Genomic DNA, 13,289 nt, shown 5'->3' with positions numbered 1-13,289 from the left:
GTCTTGGAAGGAGGCTGAGGGCTTGGCCTCGCGCTTCCCCTCCGCCTTCCACATGTACAGCAGCAATTTCTCTCATTTTCATTCTTTGACCTCTGCACGTCATTGTGATTCAATTTACAACCCTACTTCCGGCACGATGCCTTCAAATCATCACAATTCCGAATCCACCCCCCTCCTGCACCACATCGTGCCGCAACACATTCATCCTGATGGAGAGAGCGGCCGTACTGGTTTCCAAGCCTCGCACTTCGTCCAAGTAGCGTGGAGATCTGGCAGCAATGCAGCAAAATGGACCAACTTGCTCTGGCCGATGGTGCCTGTAGCTTTCATTATGCACTTCGCCTTCCCCAGCAACCCAATTATCGTCTTTGCGCTCAGCTATGTCGCAATGATTCCGGTCGCGAACCTGCTCGGTTTCGCTGGCCAGGAATATGCGCGGAAGATGCCCAAGGTGTCTGGCATCCTTATTGAGACGGCCTTTGGTTCAATCGTTGAGATCATCCTCTTCATCATTCTGATCGCGAAGCACAGAGCATCGGAAGGCTCTTCTGAACACGGCAACCTCATTCCTGTCATCCAAGCAGCCATCTTAGGTTCGATCCTTACCAACTTGCTACTTTGCCTTGGACTTTGCTTCTTTGTCGGTGGTCTGCGACAGGCAAGGCAGAAATTCCACGCATCGATCAGTGAAGTGGGAAGCGGACTGCTACTTGTGGCAGGGTTTGGTCTGCTGATCCCAAGCGCATACTATTCCGCCCTGAAAGGCTCTGCTGTCCAGAAAGCGACCAAACATCACGAATTCACCGAGAAGATTTTGCAGCACAACGTCCTTAGGATCAGTCAGATCACCTCAATTATGTTGATGGTTGCCTTCGCCATGTAAGCTGGACAAGCTCTCAGTGATATGATCGACACTGATCGTAATAGCTTCATATTCTATAATGTCAGGTCGCAACACTCCATCTTCGACGAAGTCCTTGAAGCCGATGAGCACGCCGATCTTGATCATCACGAAGACGTCGCAAAGCCTAAGTTTACCTTTACAGAGTGCATTATTGCCATCGTCTTGTCGCTCGCCATTGTGACGATGCTGGCAGTCTTCTTGGTGGTGCGCATTGAAGATGTTGTCGAAGCCGGCATACCCGATCAGTTCCTTGGTCTTATCATGCTTCCTTTGGTCGAGAAGGCTGCAGAGCATCTGACTGCCGTTGACGAGGCTTGGGATGGCCAGATCGTGAGCCGAACTACGCACTTCCGCAATGCCTAACTAATAGCTCTCAGAACTTCGCACTCTTCCACTGCATCGGCCCTTCAATCCAGACTGCCCTGTTCAACGCTCCTCTCGCTGTTGTAGTCGGATGGGCTCTCGGCAAAGACATGGACCTTAACTTCGAGATCTTCATGATCGTGTTGCTTGTGCTCTCCATTGTCGTGGTTGGCAACTTCCTGCGTGATGGCGAGTCCAATTACTTGGAGGGCGCACTCCTTGTCGTAAGTACTATCAACGTACATGCAAGCTGCAGTCTGACTATTGATTAGATCGTGTATATTATCGTAGCGGTCGCATCCTGGTACTACCCCAATCCTGACGTGGCCACATCGAACGGCGGATTAGACGGTTGAAACCCCTTCTCTACGTCTCTGGAAAGAGTCTGAGCGTGCCCGAATCACTGTTGAAGTATGTATTCTCATCCGCTAGGGTATTTAAAGTATAATTGTATGGCGTACACGAAGTAGCTTCTGTTGTTCATAATTGGACACTATTCGTCGCTATATACCATCAAGCATGCCACATCTCGGTCTCGTTTACATGAACTACACACACACACCCAACGCAACACGCTCCGCTAAATCGAATGCTTCAGTGGATCTTCGCACCAACGGCCTTGAGCAGCTTGGGGAAGTTCGGTGTTCCCCAGCCGGTGACAGGGTCCCAGCCCTCAGTAGCCGGGAAGCCGTCAACGTTGCAGCCGTGGCTGGTACCCTTAAGGATGTCGTTCAGGCCCTTGTATCCCTTCTTGTAAAGCCAGGGGTTGATGAAACCGAGAGCAGGCTTACCGCTAGCAATCAGAGCATCGTTGACGAGTGAGAAGATACCGGCAGTGAGAGGAGTGGAGGCAGAGGTACCAGAAATGGTGCCTTGTGTGCCGTTCCAGAAGTAGGCGAAGTACAAACCCTGGGCAGCAAGATCGGGATACGCACGACCCGTCTTGTTGTACAGGCCGTCGTACAGGCCGTCAAGTTGCTTGATGTACTGAGGAACGACGTTGCCCTGCCATGTGGGTCGGTCAAAGTAGTTGCTGAAGCCGGATCCACCAGCGTAAAGGTCGCGGAAGCCAGAAGAGGTGTTGCGACCGGCCCGGTAGACAGCCTCCTCGGGAGCGAAGTTCATGGTAGCGCCAACGGCGGTAACGTATGGGCAAGAGGCGGGGAAATCAGGGTTGAATTGGTAGGTTTTCTTGCCATCGTTGGTGAAGCACTTGTCGGTACCACCAAGACCGCTGTCACCAGAGGAGAAGAAGAGAGTGGTACCGCGGGCACCTGCCTGAGCGAACTGTTTGCAGACACGCTCAGCGTATGAGCGGGGAACTGTCTGCTCAGAGTCACCATAAGAGGTGGAGACGATCTTGGGAAGATCCTTCTGTGAGAGCAGGTAGTTGACCCAGACCAGGTAGGGCTCGTTCGTGTTTTCTGGAGTCGAGAGATCCGGGATGAATGGGGGTGAGCCACCGGTCGAGTAACTGATGATACGTGTGCCGTAGTCGATACCAGCAATGGCCTGGAAGTCCAGATTGGCCTCCCGGCTGAGGCCATTAGCAGTCTGGTTGGCGCTCAGAGGACCATCCTGAACTGGGCCGTTGGCGATAGAGATCTGCTTGAAGTTTGCCGCCTGGGCTACAGACTCAGGACGGAACTTCTCGAGGAAAAGCTTTCCATCCGGGCGAATAGGGACCTCGCCAAGGAAGTTGTTGAATGCAACGTTGTTCTTGTCGAGGGCCTTGGGCTTGTAGCCCTTGGTCTGGTAAAGGGTCTCGAAGCACTGAGGGGTAACTGAGGTTGCATTGCAAACAGCAGCAATGGTCTGGTTGGAAGGGACCTGGTAGCCCTGAGGAATCTCAGCGCCACCCTCAAGGTAGGTAGCGATGTTCTTCTCAGCGCGGAAGAACGAAGTGGTAGGCTGAATGGTGTCGATGTGGTCGTGCAGGTTGCGTGGAAGCGACCAGCTTGTAGCACGAGCAACAACCGAGCCGTCATGGTGCTTGTAGTTGTGGTACTCGGTTTCAATGAGCTTTTCGACCTGCTCAATGGGCAAACGCACAACGATCCAATCCTTGGCGGCGCTGTAGCTCAGGTTCTCAATCTCAATGCCGTTCTCCTGGAGCCAATCGTGCACAAGGTCGTGTGTCTGAGAAGAGGGCCTGATGAGCTCATCAACCTCTTCAGCGGTCAAGTGCTGACCGTAACGAGCATGATCAGGGTCAGAAACTGGTCGCAATCAGCGATTTTGAATATAGCGTGCTTCACGTGACATTCTTACCCTCGTGGAGGTGACGGTCAAGCTCCTCGAAGCGGCCCTGCTTCAGACCAATCTGGAGGGAGATGGTCTTTCTTCCATGAGCACGATCTTGCTTCTGCCACTCCTTAGGCACATAGTGGGTCTCCTTCACGACGTACGGTGAGCGTGCGCTGAGGGGAGTCGTAAGCGCATCACAAAAGGCGAGAATGGCCGCAGCCACGAAAGCGGACTTGATCTGCATGATGAAAGGTAGAGGTCACGTACAAGATTGAAAGACGAACACCAACCCATGAAGGGGACCCGACTGCTATTTATCTCTCGAAGACCATGGACCCGCAGCACTATTCGATCCGCGCGCCCAGCCTCCCCATAACAAGCATCGTTGTAGGAGCGGCCGAACGAGATTGCCCCACAGTCACACCTTCCAAGAACAACCAAGCTCTCGAATGGAAGCTTAAGCGCATATTTTAGCGGCAATGACATGCTTGAAGAGGGCTTGGTTGGGACTTATCGCTGTCAAGAGCGTCCGCACCTTCTGCTTTGGGCGCTAGTTTGCGCTAGCACCGATACTCCACCTCCCTCTGCTGCAGGTACTTTGACCAAGGACACGGAAGACGACATGGAGAACGATACAGGTTCAGGCACCCTACCTTCCTCTTCAATCCATAGTTTTACACTGCGCGAGAACACCCGGTTGCGCACGACATAATTACGGGCTGTGGACCGCTACTAGCCACTGGTGCTAACGTCGGGGTCGCGTGTTATCGCTCCATTTGTACTCACGACCTCATTTCCTGCTGGGAAGAGAGCTCAACTGTCCTAATCATGTTGAAGCTACAGTCTGCACGACTCTTCGCACTCCCTGTCCCAAGCTAACGCATGACTCTAGCAGACTGCAATGCGTCTAATACTTGCACATCTAATTCTGTAGGATGTCATTACATGCATTTGACTACCCAGTCAGACTCATTTCCAAAAATCTGAAGACAGACCATGTATTGAGAAAGAGACGGGTAAACATGGAAAAAACTTCAGTCTACACTGCGCTCGATTAATCTTCTAGCCATACTTCTACGTAGCAGAAGTTGCACATCCAACATAGAAGGTGAGAATCACGGCGTTCTCCGGATGCTGACGAAGTGCTACCTTGAGCATCCACTCTACGCAGCCGACTTACCAACATTCTCCTAGTGGGTCTCCCAATAGTGTAACTTGGGCTCGATATCAGAAGATCGAGCTGCAAGCTCACGAGGGCGGTAGAGGCTGCGGTTCCACCTACGCATTGAGACAACGCTTTTCTGAACGCTTTCGCGCAGCTCGGACTCCCATATAGAGACAAGAGCTGCGTCCGAGGCAGCATTTCGCAATTGCCATTCCAGCTCACTCATGTTGAGCAAGGTCCTTACGACAGCAAGACTGACGACGTTGTTTTCAGCAGACAAATGTGATGGTTCGTGATCTGGCTCGAGCGCGCTACGAATTCGAAGGGGGTGTAGCAGTAGCCCAGTTCCGTCTTTAGGCCAAGCTGTCTACTGAGGAGATGTGATCGACTCTAGCCCCGGTGCTGGATTGAGTAGCTCTGGAAAGTGTGTGGTGGTTGTACTCTTTTGCTGGTCTGCCGACTCGATCTCAGACGGAAGATGTCCGCACGGCGGCGGACGCTCTGGGTTCGAAACTTGTGATGCCATGGCGTTTCAGTCGAAGCAAGTTGTAGATTTGAGCTTGGTGTGAGAATAACGGGAGCTTTATAGTAGAATGTGCGCCAACACTGTGTTTCACTGTTCAGGTGTGTTTCTTATCCCTGACTATTCGACTGGGATAGAGGTCTCAGACTCCGTTTAACGGCTCAGCATTGAATAAGGTACTCTTCCCATTGATATGTCTGCCAGCCCGCGAGGATCAATGTGGGAGCTTTGCTTGTGTTTCTCGAGTATTCCTCAAGACAAGATGTAACCATGTGGCTTAGATCACATGATATCCTATTGTAGCAGGCACTGGCCGGTGGGCAAGTGCACTTACCTTAGAGCTGAGAGCTCCTGTAGCAGAACACACACACACGACAACAGATAGCAATACAATCGTTGATCACAGTCTCTGACCGACACTGCTCACGCAGTTATACAAGACGACAGCATGAGCGTGATCTGGGCTGTAGCTTCCAAACCGAGCAGTGACGTCACACCCTTTCTCTTTGGCTGCGCAGGCACGGGCTTGCACAGCGTTCTATACGCTAAGAAAATCGAGGGATCATTCTCATCATGTCTCCACTCAATCAATATCACCCGTGCGCAGAAACCCGATACGTGTCTCATGTCATACCTTACACATGTATCTGAGTCGTCTTCCAAAGAGGCAGTACCTCCACTTTGGTACTGGTAGCCTCCTGGTGCCAAGTGCAGTTTCTTGCATCAATGTCAGCCGAGCTTGATGTAGCTTTCAAGAAGGACCAATAGCTATCTCAGATCGATCAGAGCTGTACTCCGCCCCATGCGCAGCAAAGCATGACAGCGGCACGGATAGACACAATCTCAGTCACTGAGGCTACCGACAATCCGGATACCCGTCTACCGCCCGGCTACGTCCGTGAACAGTCACGGGTACCCTTCTGTGCAAACGCAGCAATCACTCCTCTCCTAGCCTCGTCTTGACAAGTACCTTGCATGGCCACCACGTTTTTCCGTCACACCATACCGGCTATCGTTAACACCGTACCAGTTCGTGGTGTAACTCGCGACCTGGCTGCTAGCGATACCATGGGAGACTGCGACCTGTGCCGAACGTACGGATCTTTCACAGGATATGTTTGACGTGGCTAAGCCGTAGATCAAGTTCTGGAAGAGGAAGTGAGTACAAAGCCTTGAGCGTCCCAGGTACAAGAGCAAGTCAACTAGACCGAAAACTCACTACTGACCGAAGAGTGACGCACAGATCCTCACCTACTGCTGTTTCCATCAAAAGACAATTACCGCATGCACCAAGAACATACTGACCTGGCACTACCAGTGCGCATACAGCTCTCAGCCACCAACAGTCACTGGCCAAATCGCGGCAACGCACGACACGCACACCACCTTGGACAACTAGACTGGACCGCAGCAAGGTAAGAGCATATACAGCATAAGAAGCGGAACCTGGCAATGCTTTGAACGCCCATCAGCTTCACCCACCCACTCCTCCAAGCCCATCAACCACCACAATCGCCACGATGCGTTTCCACCTCTCCACAGTCATCCTGGCTCTGCTATCTCTCGCTGCTTGCGCCCCCTCCGCGGATGTCACAAACACGGACGTATCCAGAACCGTAGACATCCGCGCCGGCGAGCCAGCTGCTGCCGCCCAAGCACCCAGGGCAGCCCCGTCCTCGTTCCTGGTCCAATCCTTTGAGGTGTGGATGCCTTTTCCTTTGTATAAGGGCTCCATGAAATCGCGCGCCATATTTGAAGTCTCCATGTTCCCTTCCGTCGCGGACTGGAGCGCCACATGCTGGACGACGACAAGTGAGACGCTGTGCGATCCCAATGTATGGTACAACTGTACTGTCTCCGCCGAGAACGAGAGGGTGATGTTCAGGTTTGGTCAGGACTTGACGAGCGTGGATATCAAGCGTCGGTGGACGTATGGGGAAACAACAATGACGGTTACAGCGAGTGAGCCCGCTGTATGGAATGAGGGCATGAATCCCCAGCGCCAGAATGTCACGGTGAGCCAGTGGGGAAAGTGCTACAAGAGGCCTAACGGATGGAAGCTCGACTGGAAGACAATGGTTGGATGAGAGGAGAATCAGAGAGCACGAGATAGAGCAAATAGAAGAGAAGCAGGGAGGTGGTCTGATAACGCGGATAGCAACAGCGTAGGAAGGAGTCTGGCCGTACTGTGCGGTAAACGAAAGGGGCAGCGGAATCATTATAATTAAAATTGTCAGGTGGCCCCGAAGCTCATCTCTTAACGCATAGCAAAGCCGGAACGCCGGGTTCCAAACGTACCCTACAAGTGAAGATCAGACGGACTGATACGAGGAAGCAGCAACAAAATGGTATCGCTCCTTGTTGAATGTCGCATAACGAGCGCTATACCTACAAAGCAAATAGGTGATCCCTCTCACTAACAGTTGCAGCCTGCAGGTCCCTGTGTCTGGTTCGCCTCCGGCCTGAGGTTGACGCCCTGTCTTTGCTGGCCGGGCCTCAAGTTTCGTGGGCCGGCCTGGTCGAGCGGTAGCTTCTTTGCGATGGCGGTGAAGAGTTCGCGGACATTCTCGCTTGTCTTGGCGGATGTCTCGAAGAAAAGGAGGCCGGCTTCGCGTGCGTATTGCTCAGCGTCGGCGGTAGTAATGGCGCGCTTGTCGGGCGACTCGGTGACTAAGTCAAGCTTGTTGCCAGCGAGGGCGATGATGATGTTCTCATTGGCCTGGCGCTGAAGCTCCTTGACCCATGCTTTTGCCTTATCGAGCGAGGCCTGTGTGGTATTAGCACCTGCCCAAATCAAATACCTCGCGTGATGCATCATACAGCTTGTGTGATATCATAAACAACGACGGCGCAATTTGCGTTCCTGTAGTACATGGGGGCCAGCGACTTGTAGCGCTCCTGGCCGGCGGTATCCCAGATCTCAAACTTGACTGTTGTGTTTTCGTCGAGGGCGATGGTCTGGGTAAGAAAGGCGGCGCCGATGGTCGATTCTCTGTAGTCGTCGAATTGGTCCTGGCAGAATGTCAGGCTGAGATGATATACTAGCTCCCGGAGGGCTCACCTTCACGAATCGCAAAACCAGCGACGACTGCACATGTTAGTTCATGTCGTGGCTGCCCTTATAGGGCTGCATACCTTTCCAACAGCAGATTCACCTGCGCATTGTCAGTCACGTGCATACAGAGTAAGATCCAGACGTGTATACACACCGAGCAGCACCAGCTTGAACTGTGCGAACCTGGATCCGCCAGGACGGCCGCCTTGCTGTACTCTCTGCGACATGTTGGTCTAAGGGTGGTAGGGCGCTACCAGGAGGTGTTCGGAAGGAAATGTGCGGTAGGGAAGAGAGGCAGGCTCGGAAGATGCGGGGAGCGAGAGCGGTGGTGCGGGTCTTTCAGATGTGCTGTTGAACGTGCAAGAGCGATTAAGGTCGTTGCCCTGTGACGGGGTCGCTGCGGGCTTGGCGTTGGCCCGGCAAGATGACGAAACGCTCCAGCGCTCCAGCTTCGTGGCCGCGACGCTCCGTGGCTAACATTGCGCCCACGCCTGTCGAAAGCGCCACACTCGGGCCTCCACGCTGCAACACCAACTCGACCTCAGCAACGTTGCGCTCTTTCCTGCAGTCCGAATACCTTCTGCGACCGCCGCAATGGGCGCCGTTCTGCCGTACCGCGACATCAATGTGCACTCGTCCCCCTCGCACTACGCCTTCTCCTCCCCGTCCTCGCCCACTGCGCCGACATTGGTGGTAGACCGGCCTTCTGGTGACGTTCGTTTGCACGATGGCAAGCTGCTGGGCTCGAAAAGGGTGTCCAGCATTGCCGGCATTCTTGGTATCATCAAGCTGCGACTAGGTAGATGCCCCTCGGAGCTCTTGTGGACAGGCCGGCTGATGCATGTGAAGACAAGTACATTATCGTCATTACCAAGGCCCAGCCCATGGGCAGGATAAAGGGCCACATGATTTACAAGGTCGTTGCTACTGAGTTCCTGCCGCTGCGCGAGCGCCCACTGCACGACCCTGACGAGGACAACTACCAGTCTCTGCTTAAGACGCTGATCAAGACATCACCGCTGTTTTTCTCCTACTCCTTCGATATCACAAACAGCTTCCAGCGCCAAGCTCACCTCGATCCCTCGATACCGCTCTGGAAGCGCGCAGATGACCGCTTCTTCTGGAACCGCTTCGTGTCCAGCGACCTTGTTGACTTCCGTGGAGGACTGAGTACCGGCTATGGCAGGCACTCGAGCGGCCAGTCGCCAGATGTCGACCCCTTCATCCTGCCTGTCATGTACGGAATGATGGAGATCAAGAACACTTCGATCAAGGGCACACCTCTTACCTTCATCCTGATCACAAGAAGGTCACGACTTAAGGCAGGGACACGATACTTCTCGCGCGGTATTGACGAGAACGGCAATGTGTCCAACTTCAACGAGACAGAGCAGGCCATCATACTCAACGACAGCGCATCAGGCGGGCCAGGGGGCTTTGGGTCGAATCAGAACGGGACAGCAAACGCGCTCCCCGGCAAGGAGACGCAGATCCTTGCATACGTTCAGACCCGAGGCAGTGTTCCGGTCTACTGGGCTGAGATCAACACCCTCAAGTACACACCGAAGCTGCAGGTTCGTGGTGTTGAGTCAGCCATCCCCGCAGCCAAGAAGCACTTTGCGGAGCAAATCAGGCTGTACGGTGACAACTGGATGGTCAACCTGGTCAACCAGAAGGGACGCGAGCAGCGAGTCAAGGAGGCATATGAGGAAATGGTCAATTCTCTGCTGACATCGCCAAACGAGAATGTTGAAGGTGACAGGATTACCGAAGAGAAGTTCCATATCGTCGAGCCCGCAAACGCCCAGACCGTCTGGGACCGCCTCCACTACGTCTACTTCGACTTCCACACAGAGACAAAGGGTCTGCGATGGGACCGAGCGAAGTTGTTGATGGATCAGTTGGAACCGCATGTATTGAAGCACGGCTACTTCCGGGCTGTGGACATGCCTGGTGATGGCAGCCGTGTCGAGGTCAGGCGTCACCAGACCGCTGTTGTTCGTACGAACTGTATGGACTGCCTTGACCGTACAAACGTTGTGCAGAGCATGATCGGACGATACATCCTCTCGCGCATGCTCATCGACCTTGACTTGATGCATGAAGGTGAGAGCGCAGAAGAGGACAAGGCCTTCGAGTTCCTGTTCCGCAATGTATGGGCTGATAACGCGGATGTTGTCTCGAAGTCCTACTCCGGTACTGGCGCGCTCAAGACCGACTTTACACGTCTCGGTGTTCGGACCAAAGGTGGCGCACTTCAGGATCTCAACAACTCCATCACACGTTACTGCCTCAACAACTTCAGCGACGGACCCAGGCAGGACGCATTTGATCTGTTCTTGGGCAACTACCTGCCCAGCGACTCTGCAATCGGTGGGCAGCTTCTTTTTGCCGACCGAAGGCCTATCTTCATTCAGTCGATACCCTACATTCTTGCTGCCAGCATCTTCTTCATTCTCGTTGGCACTTTCACTCGCCGCGCACCAGATGCTGCTATTTGGCCACTACGCCTTCTCCTTGTTCTTAGCCTGGCGACTGCAGGCGCTTGTTTGAATTTCATATGGGCTAACGGCACGCTTTATGCAAGTTGCAAATCCGACATATTCTATGTGGAGTGTATGCTAATCACGAGCAGGTCAACTGGCCCAAACTCAACCGCCTCCCGCACCAAGTCGAAGCCTACCAATCTAGCCTTACCAAAGTCTCGCACAATCCCGTAGTCGGCTCTCTAATTGGCACGAAGCACGAGCGAGGCAAGAGTGATGCCAGGCTGCTGGGCTTGGAGGAGGGCAAGAAGCGTGTTGAGTAGTCTAATCTCTCCTTTGTTCGAAAAGCGAAACGCTTCAGCGGCGATGCATCAGTAGATCTGATATTGCATAATACACGTAGATGAATTGAAGACTGCAATGGATATTTCCGCAGACAGTTCAATGAGTCTTTTTACTGGGAGTGGCTCGACGTGCTTGGATCATGCTGTATTGTATGGCTTTCACTCTTTCGACTCGCCGCCGTCACTACAACAACAAACTCAAAGCAGTAAGCTCGCCAAAAGTCATAGCAATCAACGCTGGCTAGGAGTTGCGTAAACCGGCAGCTGCGGTGAGGACAGCCAGGTTTAGCATCCACTCCTTTCTCACTTTTGATGCAGACGCCTGGCGGTTTTCAGTGCAACCTTGCACGCAATCTACTCAGTAAATAGCACCTGAAGAAGACCTTCCTTATCAGGCAATATCGTTTCTTTGCATCTAATAGTGGTTGAGATCGCACTCCTAGCTTCTCGCAGAATTCAAATGTGGGACAAAGAACTTCGCTTTCTGTGGCTGAGATCGGGGCTTTCTTCTCGGGCCGTCCAATCTTTTCCCAAGTTGTCTACGGCAGCACTGTCTCGGCAAGGAACCGCCGTGTCTTTCTGTCGATGATCGTGGGGCACTGCAGTTGGGCTCTGGCCCCCAGCACTGTATAGGAACACAGGTACCTTTCACCCATGCCACTGCAGCAGTTGAAACCAAATCCAAGCTCTCCAGAGGTGGAAGCGTTAGATCAGCTTCCGAAAGTCGTGCGGAAGCGGTGGGAGCATATAAGGGAGATGGCGAAGCTAGTGCTGGTGCGAATATTCGCCTATTTGACTTCAGTAAACGACGCAAAAAGCGGACTTCCCTTGTGCGGCAGACTGCTGGGCAACGCATCACAGATTCATCGGGATGGGACTGGGTCTGTGGTATCATCACTTTCACCCGGCTGGATAGGAGCGACTGCCATCTTAGGGAGGATCGGAGCGAAGCAATCTTCAGCTTCACCTTGGTTGCCATCGCTGGTTTAACATACAAGGACCCTCCGAAGATGTACCAACTATTGAGTGGTGTGGGATCTGGAGGGGCTCAATCCCGTACGATGTACGAGTACTCCGACACACTGCTGGCGACTGGCAATAATGAAGGCCGGATTGAGAGTATCGGGCAGCACCTGATCTGCTTTGCCGGAAGTGTGCTCGCTCTTGGTGGCCAGTTGATCGACAACCAGGCCCACTTTGAGACTGGTCGGAGGTTTGCTAATAGCTGCGCTTGGACGTACGAAAACGCACCCAACGGTATTATGCTTGAGCTTTTGCGGATGGATCCTTGTCCATCACTGCGGGAGTGTGAGTATCTGCCTAGTGCCGGTGCGACATCAAAACCAAGCCCATTAAGTGAGATCGGAAATAGTCGATATGTCCTGAAAATGTTCCAGGAGACCGACAACAACACTCGGACGAAGTTTGCCAAAGCTGCGAATTGCGATATCATGAGCCTGCCTGAGGAGGACGATAATATGGAGATTGTATGGATGGCAAAGAGGTTGAAGTACTTTCACGTCATCTTTGATGAGCCGAGTCGTATCAGCCTGGATGATTTTATTGTTGACACTGACGTGCATCCCTTTCGGATACTGTTCTGGTCCTGTCACCCGATGAGGTGGCTTGCACCTGAGACGAACCTCGTAACTGGCATAGAATTACATGTATACTCATCTCGCATCTGGATCGCCCGAAATTACACCTGTCAAGACCATTTCTAACCTTGTAGGTTGGTCATCGAGCGTCCTGTAGAGTCAAATGCTGACGTCTCCGAGACCATTGGGGAGACGGTAGCTGTAAAGGAGCAACAGGAGGCAGCTATGACTGCTCAGGCCTGGACTCTTGGGCCGTCTGCCAGGTCACTGGAAAAACCTCTTCTCGGAGGGTGTGCGGGTGACGCGCAGTATGTATTGTACGTCCAAAAGCAACCTCACGTACAAGGAGGACATCTTGACTACCCGGAATTAATCTGACAAGATGCTAGGAAAGTCAAGTTTGCAGACGAAAGGGAAGGCGACGCTATTTTTTTTGGTGGCGCGTGCGATTGCACGAGTAATCTGGAGGGCATACACCACGTTAGTCTCATGCTCGTCGGCGGCTACAACATGAGGAATGCGCTCAAGACGGGACCAAACGTGAGGATGGAAGACTTCAAGGACCTGAGCGAGAGGACTTGTCCTCACGTCATCCGCATTAGAT

At 53.0% G+C, this 13,289-nt stretch overlaps 6 protein-coding genes across 6 annotated transcripts; 4 read left to right on the top strand and 2 right to left on the bottom strand.

The window, feature by feature from the left end:
* Positions 1-136: 136 nt before the first annotated feature.
* M421DRAFT_50404 (uncharacterized protein) lies at positions 137-1,623 on the top strand (the record flags this gene model as incomplete). Its single annotated transcript, XM_033594824.1, has 4 exons — positions 137-879; positions 928-1,234; positions 1,282-1,491; positions 1,540-1,623. The coding sequence occupies 4 exons, from the start codon at positions 137-139 to the stop codon at positions 1,621-1,623; spliced, it is 1,344 nt and encodes a 447-aa protein (XP_033454083.1).
* M421DRAFT_414889 (tripeptidyl-peptidase 1 precursor) lies at positions 1,377-3,805 on the bottom strand. The gene is made up of 3 exons (XM_033590491.1): positions 3,539-3,805; positions 1,540-3,486; positions 1,377-1,491 (listed from the first exon to the last, which is right to left on the bottom strand). Exons 1-2 carry the CDS (start codon positions 3,756-3,758, stop codon positions 1,862-1,864), a joined length of 1,845 nt encoding a protein of 614 aa, XP_033454082.1. The 5' UTR covers positions 3,759-3,805; the 3' UTR covers positions 1,377-1,491; positions 1,540-1,861.
* A 2,420-nt stretch (positions 3,806-6,225) lies between these two features.
* M421DRAFT_414887 (uncharacterized protein) lies at positions 6,226-7,443 on the top strand. The gene is made up of 2 exons (XM_033590490.1): positions 6,226-6,387; positions 6,446-7,443. Exon 2 carries the CDS (start codon positions 6,723-6,725, stop codon positions 7,287-7,289), a length of 567 nt encoding a protein of 188 aa, XP_033454081.1. The 5' UTR covers positions 6,226-6,387; positions 6,446-6,722; the 3' UTR covers positions 7,290-7,443.
* Positions 7,444-7,581: 138 nt separating this feature from the next.
* M421DRAFT_106127 (GTP-binding protein YPT52) lies at positions 7,582-8,597 on the bottom strand. The gene is made up of 5 exons (XM_033587118.1): positions 8,412-8,597; positions 8,338-8,357; positions 8,264-8,290; positions 8,023-8,214; positions 7,582-7,969 (listed from the first exon to the last, which is right to left on the bottom strand). The coding sequence occupies exons 1-5, from the start codon at positions 8,482-8,484 to the stop codon at positions 7,619-7,621; spliced, it is 663 nt and encodes a 220-aa protein (XP_033454080.1). The 5' UTR covers positions 8,485-8,597; the 3' UTR covers positions 7,582-7,618.
* A 254-nt stretch (positions 8,598-8,851) lies between these two features.
* On the top strand, positions 8,852-11,066 carry M421DRAFT_28 (uncharacterized protein; the record flags this gene model as incomplete). The annotated part of the gene is made up of 3 exons (XM_033588911.1): positions 8,852-9,056; positions 9,107-10,716; positions 10,893-11,066. 3 exons carry the CDS (start codon positions 8,852-8,854, stop codon positions 11,064-11,066), a joined length of 1,989 nt encoding a protein of 662 aa, XP_033454079.1.
* A 983-nt stretch (positions 11,067-12,049) lies between these two features.
* M421DRAFT_50683 (glycoside hydrolase family 47 protein) lies at positions 12,050-12,811 on the top strand (the record flags this gene model as incomplete). The annotated part of the gene is made up of 1 exon (XM_033594853.1): positions 12,050-12,811. A coding segment is annotated over one exon (762 nt), but the record flags the coding sequence as incomplete, so codon positions are not given.
* Positions 12,812-13,289: the final 478 nt, after the last annotated feature.

This window comes from Didymella exigua (genome assembly GCF_010094145.1).
Source record: "Didymella exigua CBS 183.55 unplaced genomic scaffold M421scaffold_1, whole genome shotgun sequence".
Taxonomy (NCBI): Eukaryota; Fungi; Ascomycota; class Dothideomycetes; order Pleosporales; family Didymellaceae; genus Didymella; species Didymella exigua.
The sequence above is the reverse complement of the archived record's forward strand: the minus strand, read 5'-3'. Positions and strand labels throughout refer to the sequence as shown.

Coding starts and splice junctions, on each gene's coding strand:
- M421DRAFT_414887 (XM_033590490.1), top strand. CDS start 6,723: ATGCGTTTCCACCTCTCCACAGTCATCCTGGCTCTGCTATCTCTCGCT.
- M421DRAFT_106127 (XM_033587118.1), bottom strand. CDS start 8,484: ATGTCGCAGAGAGTACAGCAAGGCGGCCGTCCTGGCGGATCCAGGTTC. Junction 8,358..8,411: donor GTTCAAGCTGGTGCTGCTCG/GTGTGTATACAC, acceptor GACAATGCGCAG/GTGAATCTGCTGTTGGAAAG. Junction 8,215..8,263: donor TGGTTTTGCGATTCGTGAAG/GTGAGCCCTCCG, acceptor ACATTCTGCCAG/GACCAATTCGACGACTACAG.
- M421DRAFT_414889 (XM_033590491.1), bottom strand. CDS start 3,758: ATGCAGATCAAGTCCGCTTTCGTGGCTGCGGCCATTCTCGCCTTTTGT. Junction 3,487..3,538: donor TGACCGTCACCTCCACGAGG/GTAAGAATGTCA, acceptor GATTGCGACCAG/TTTCTGACCCTGATCATGCT.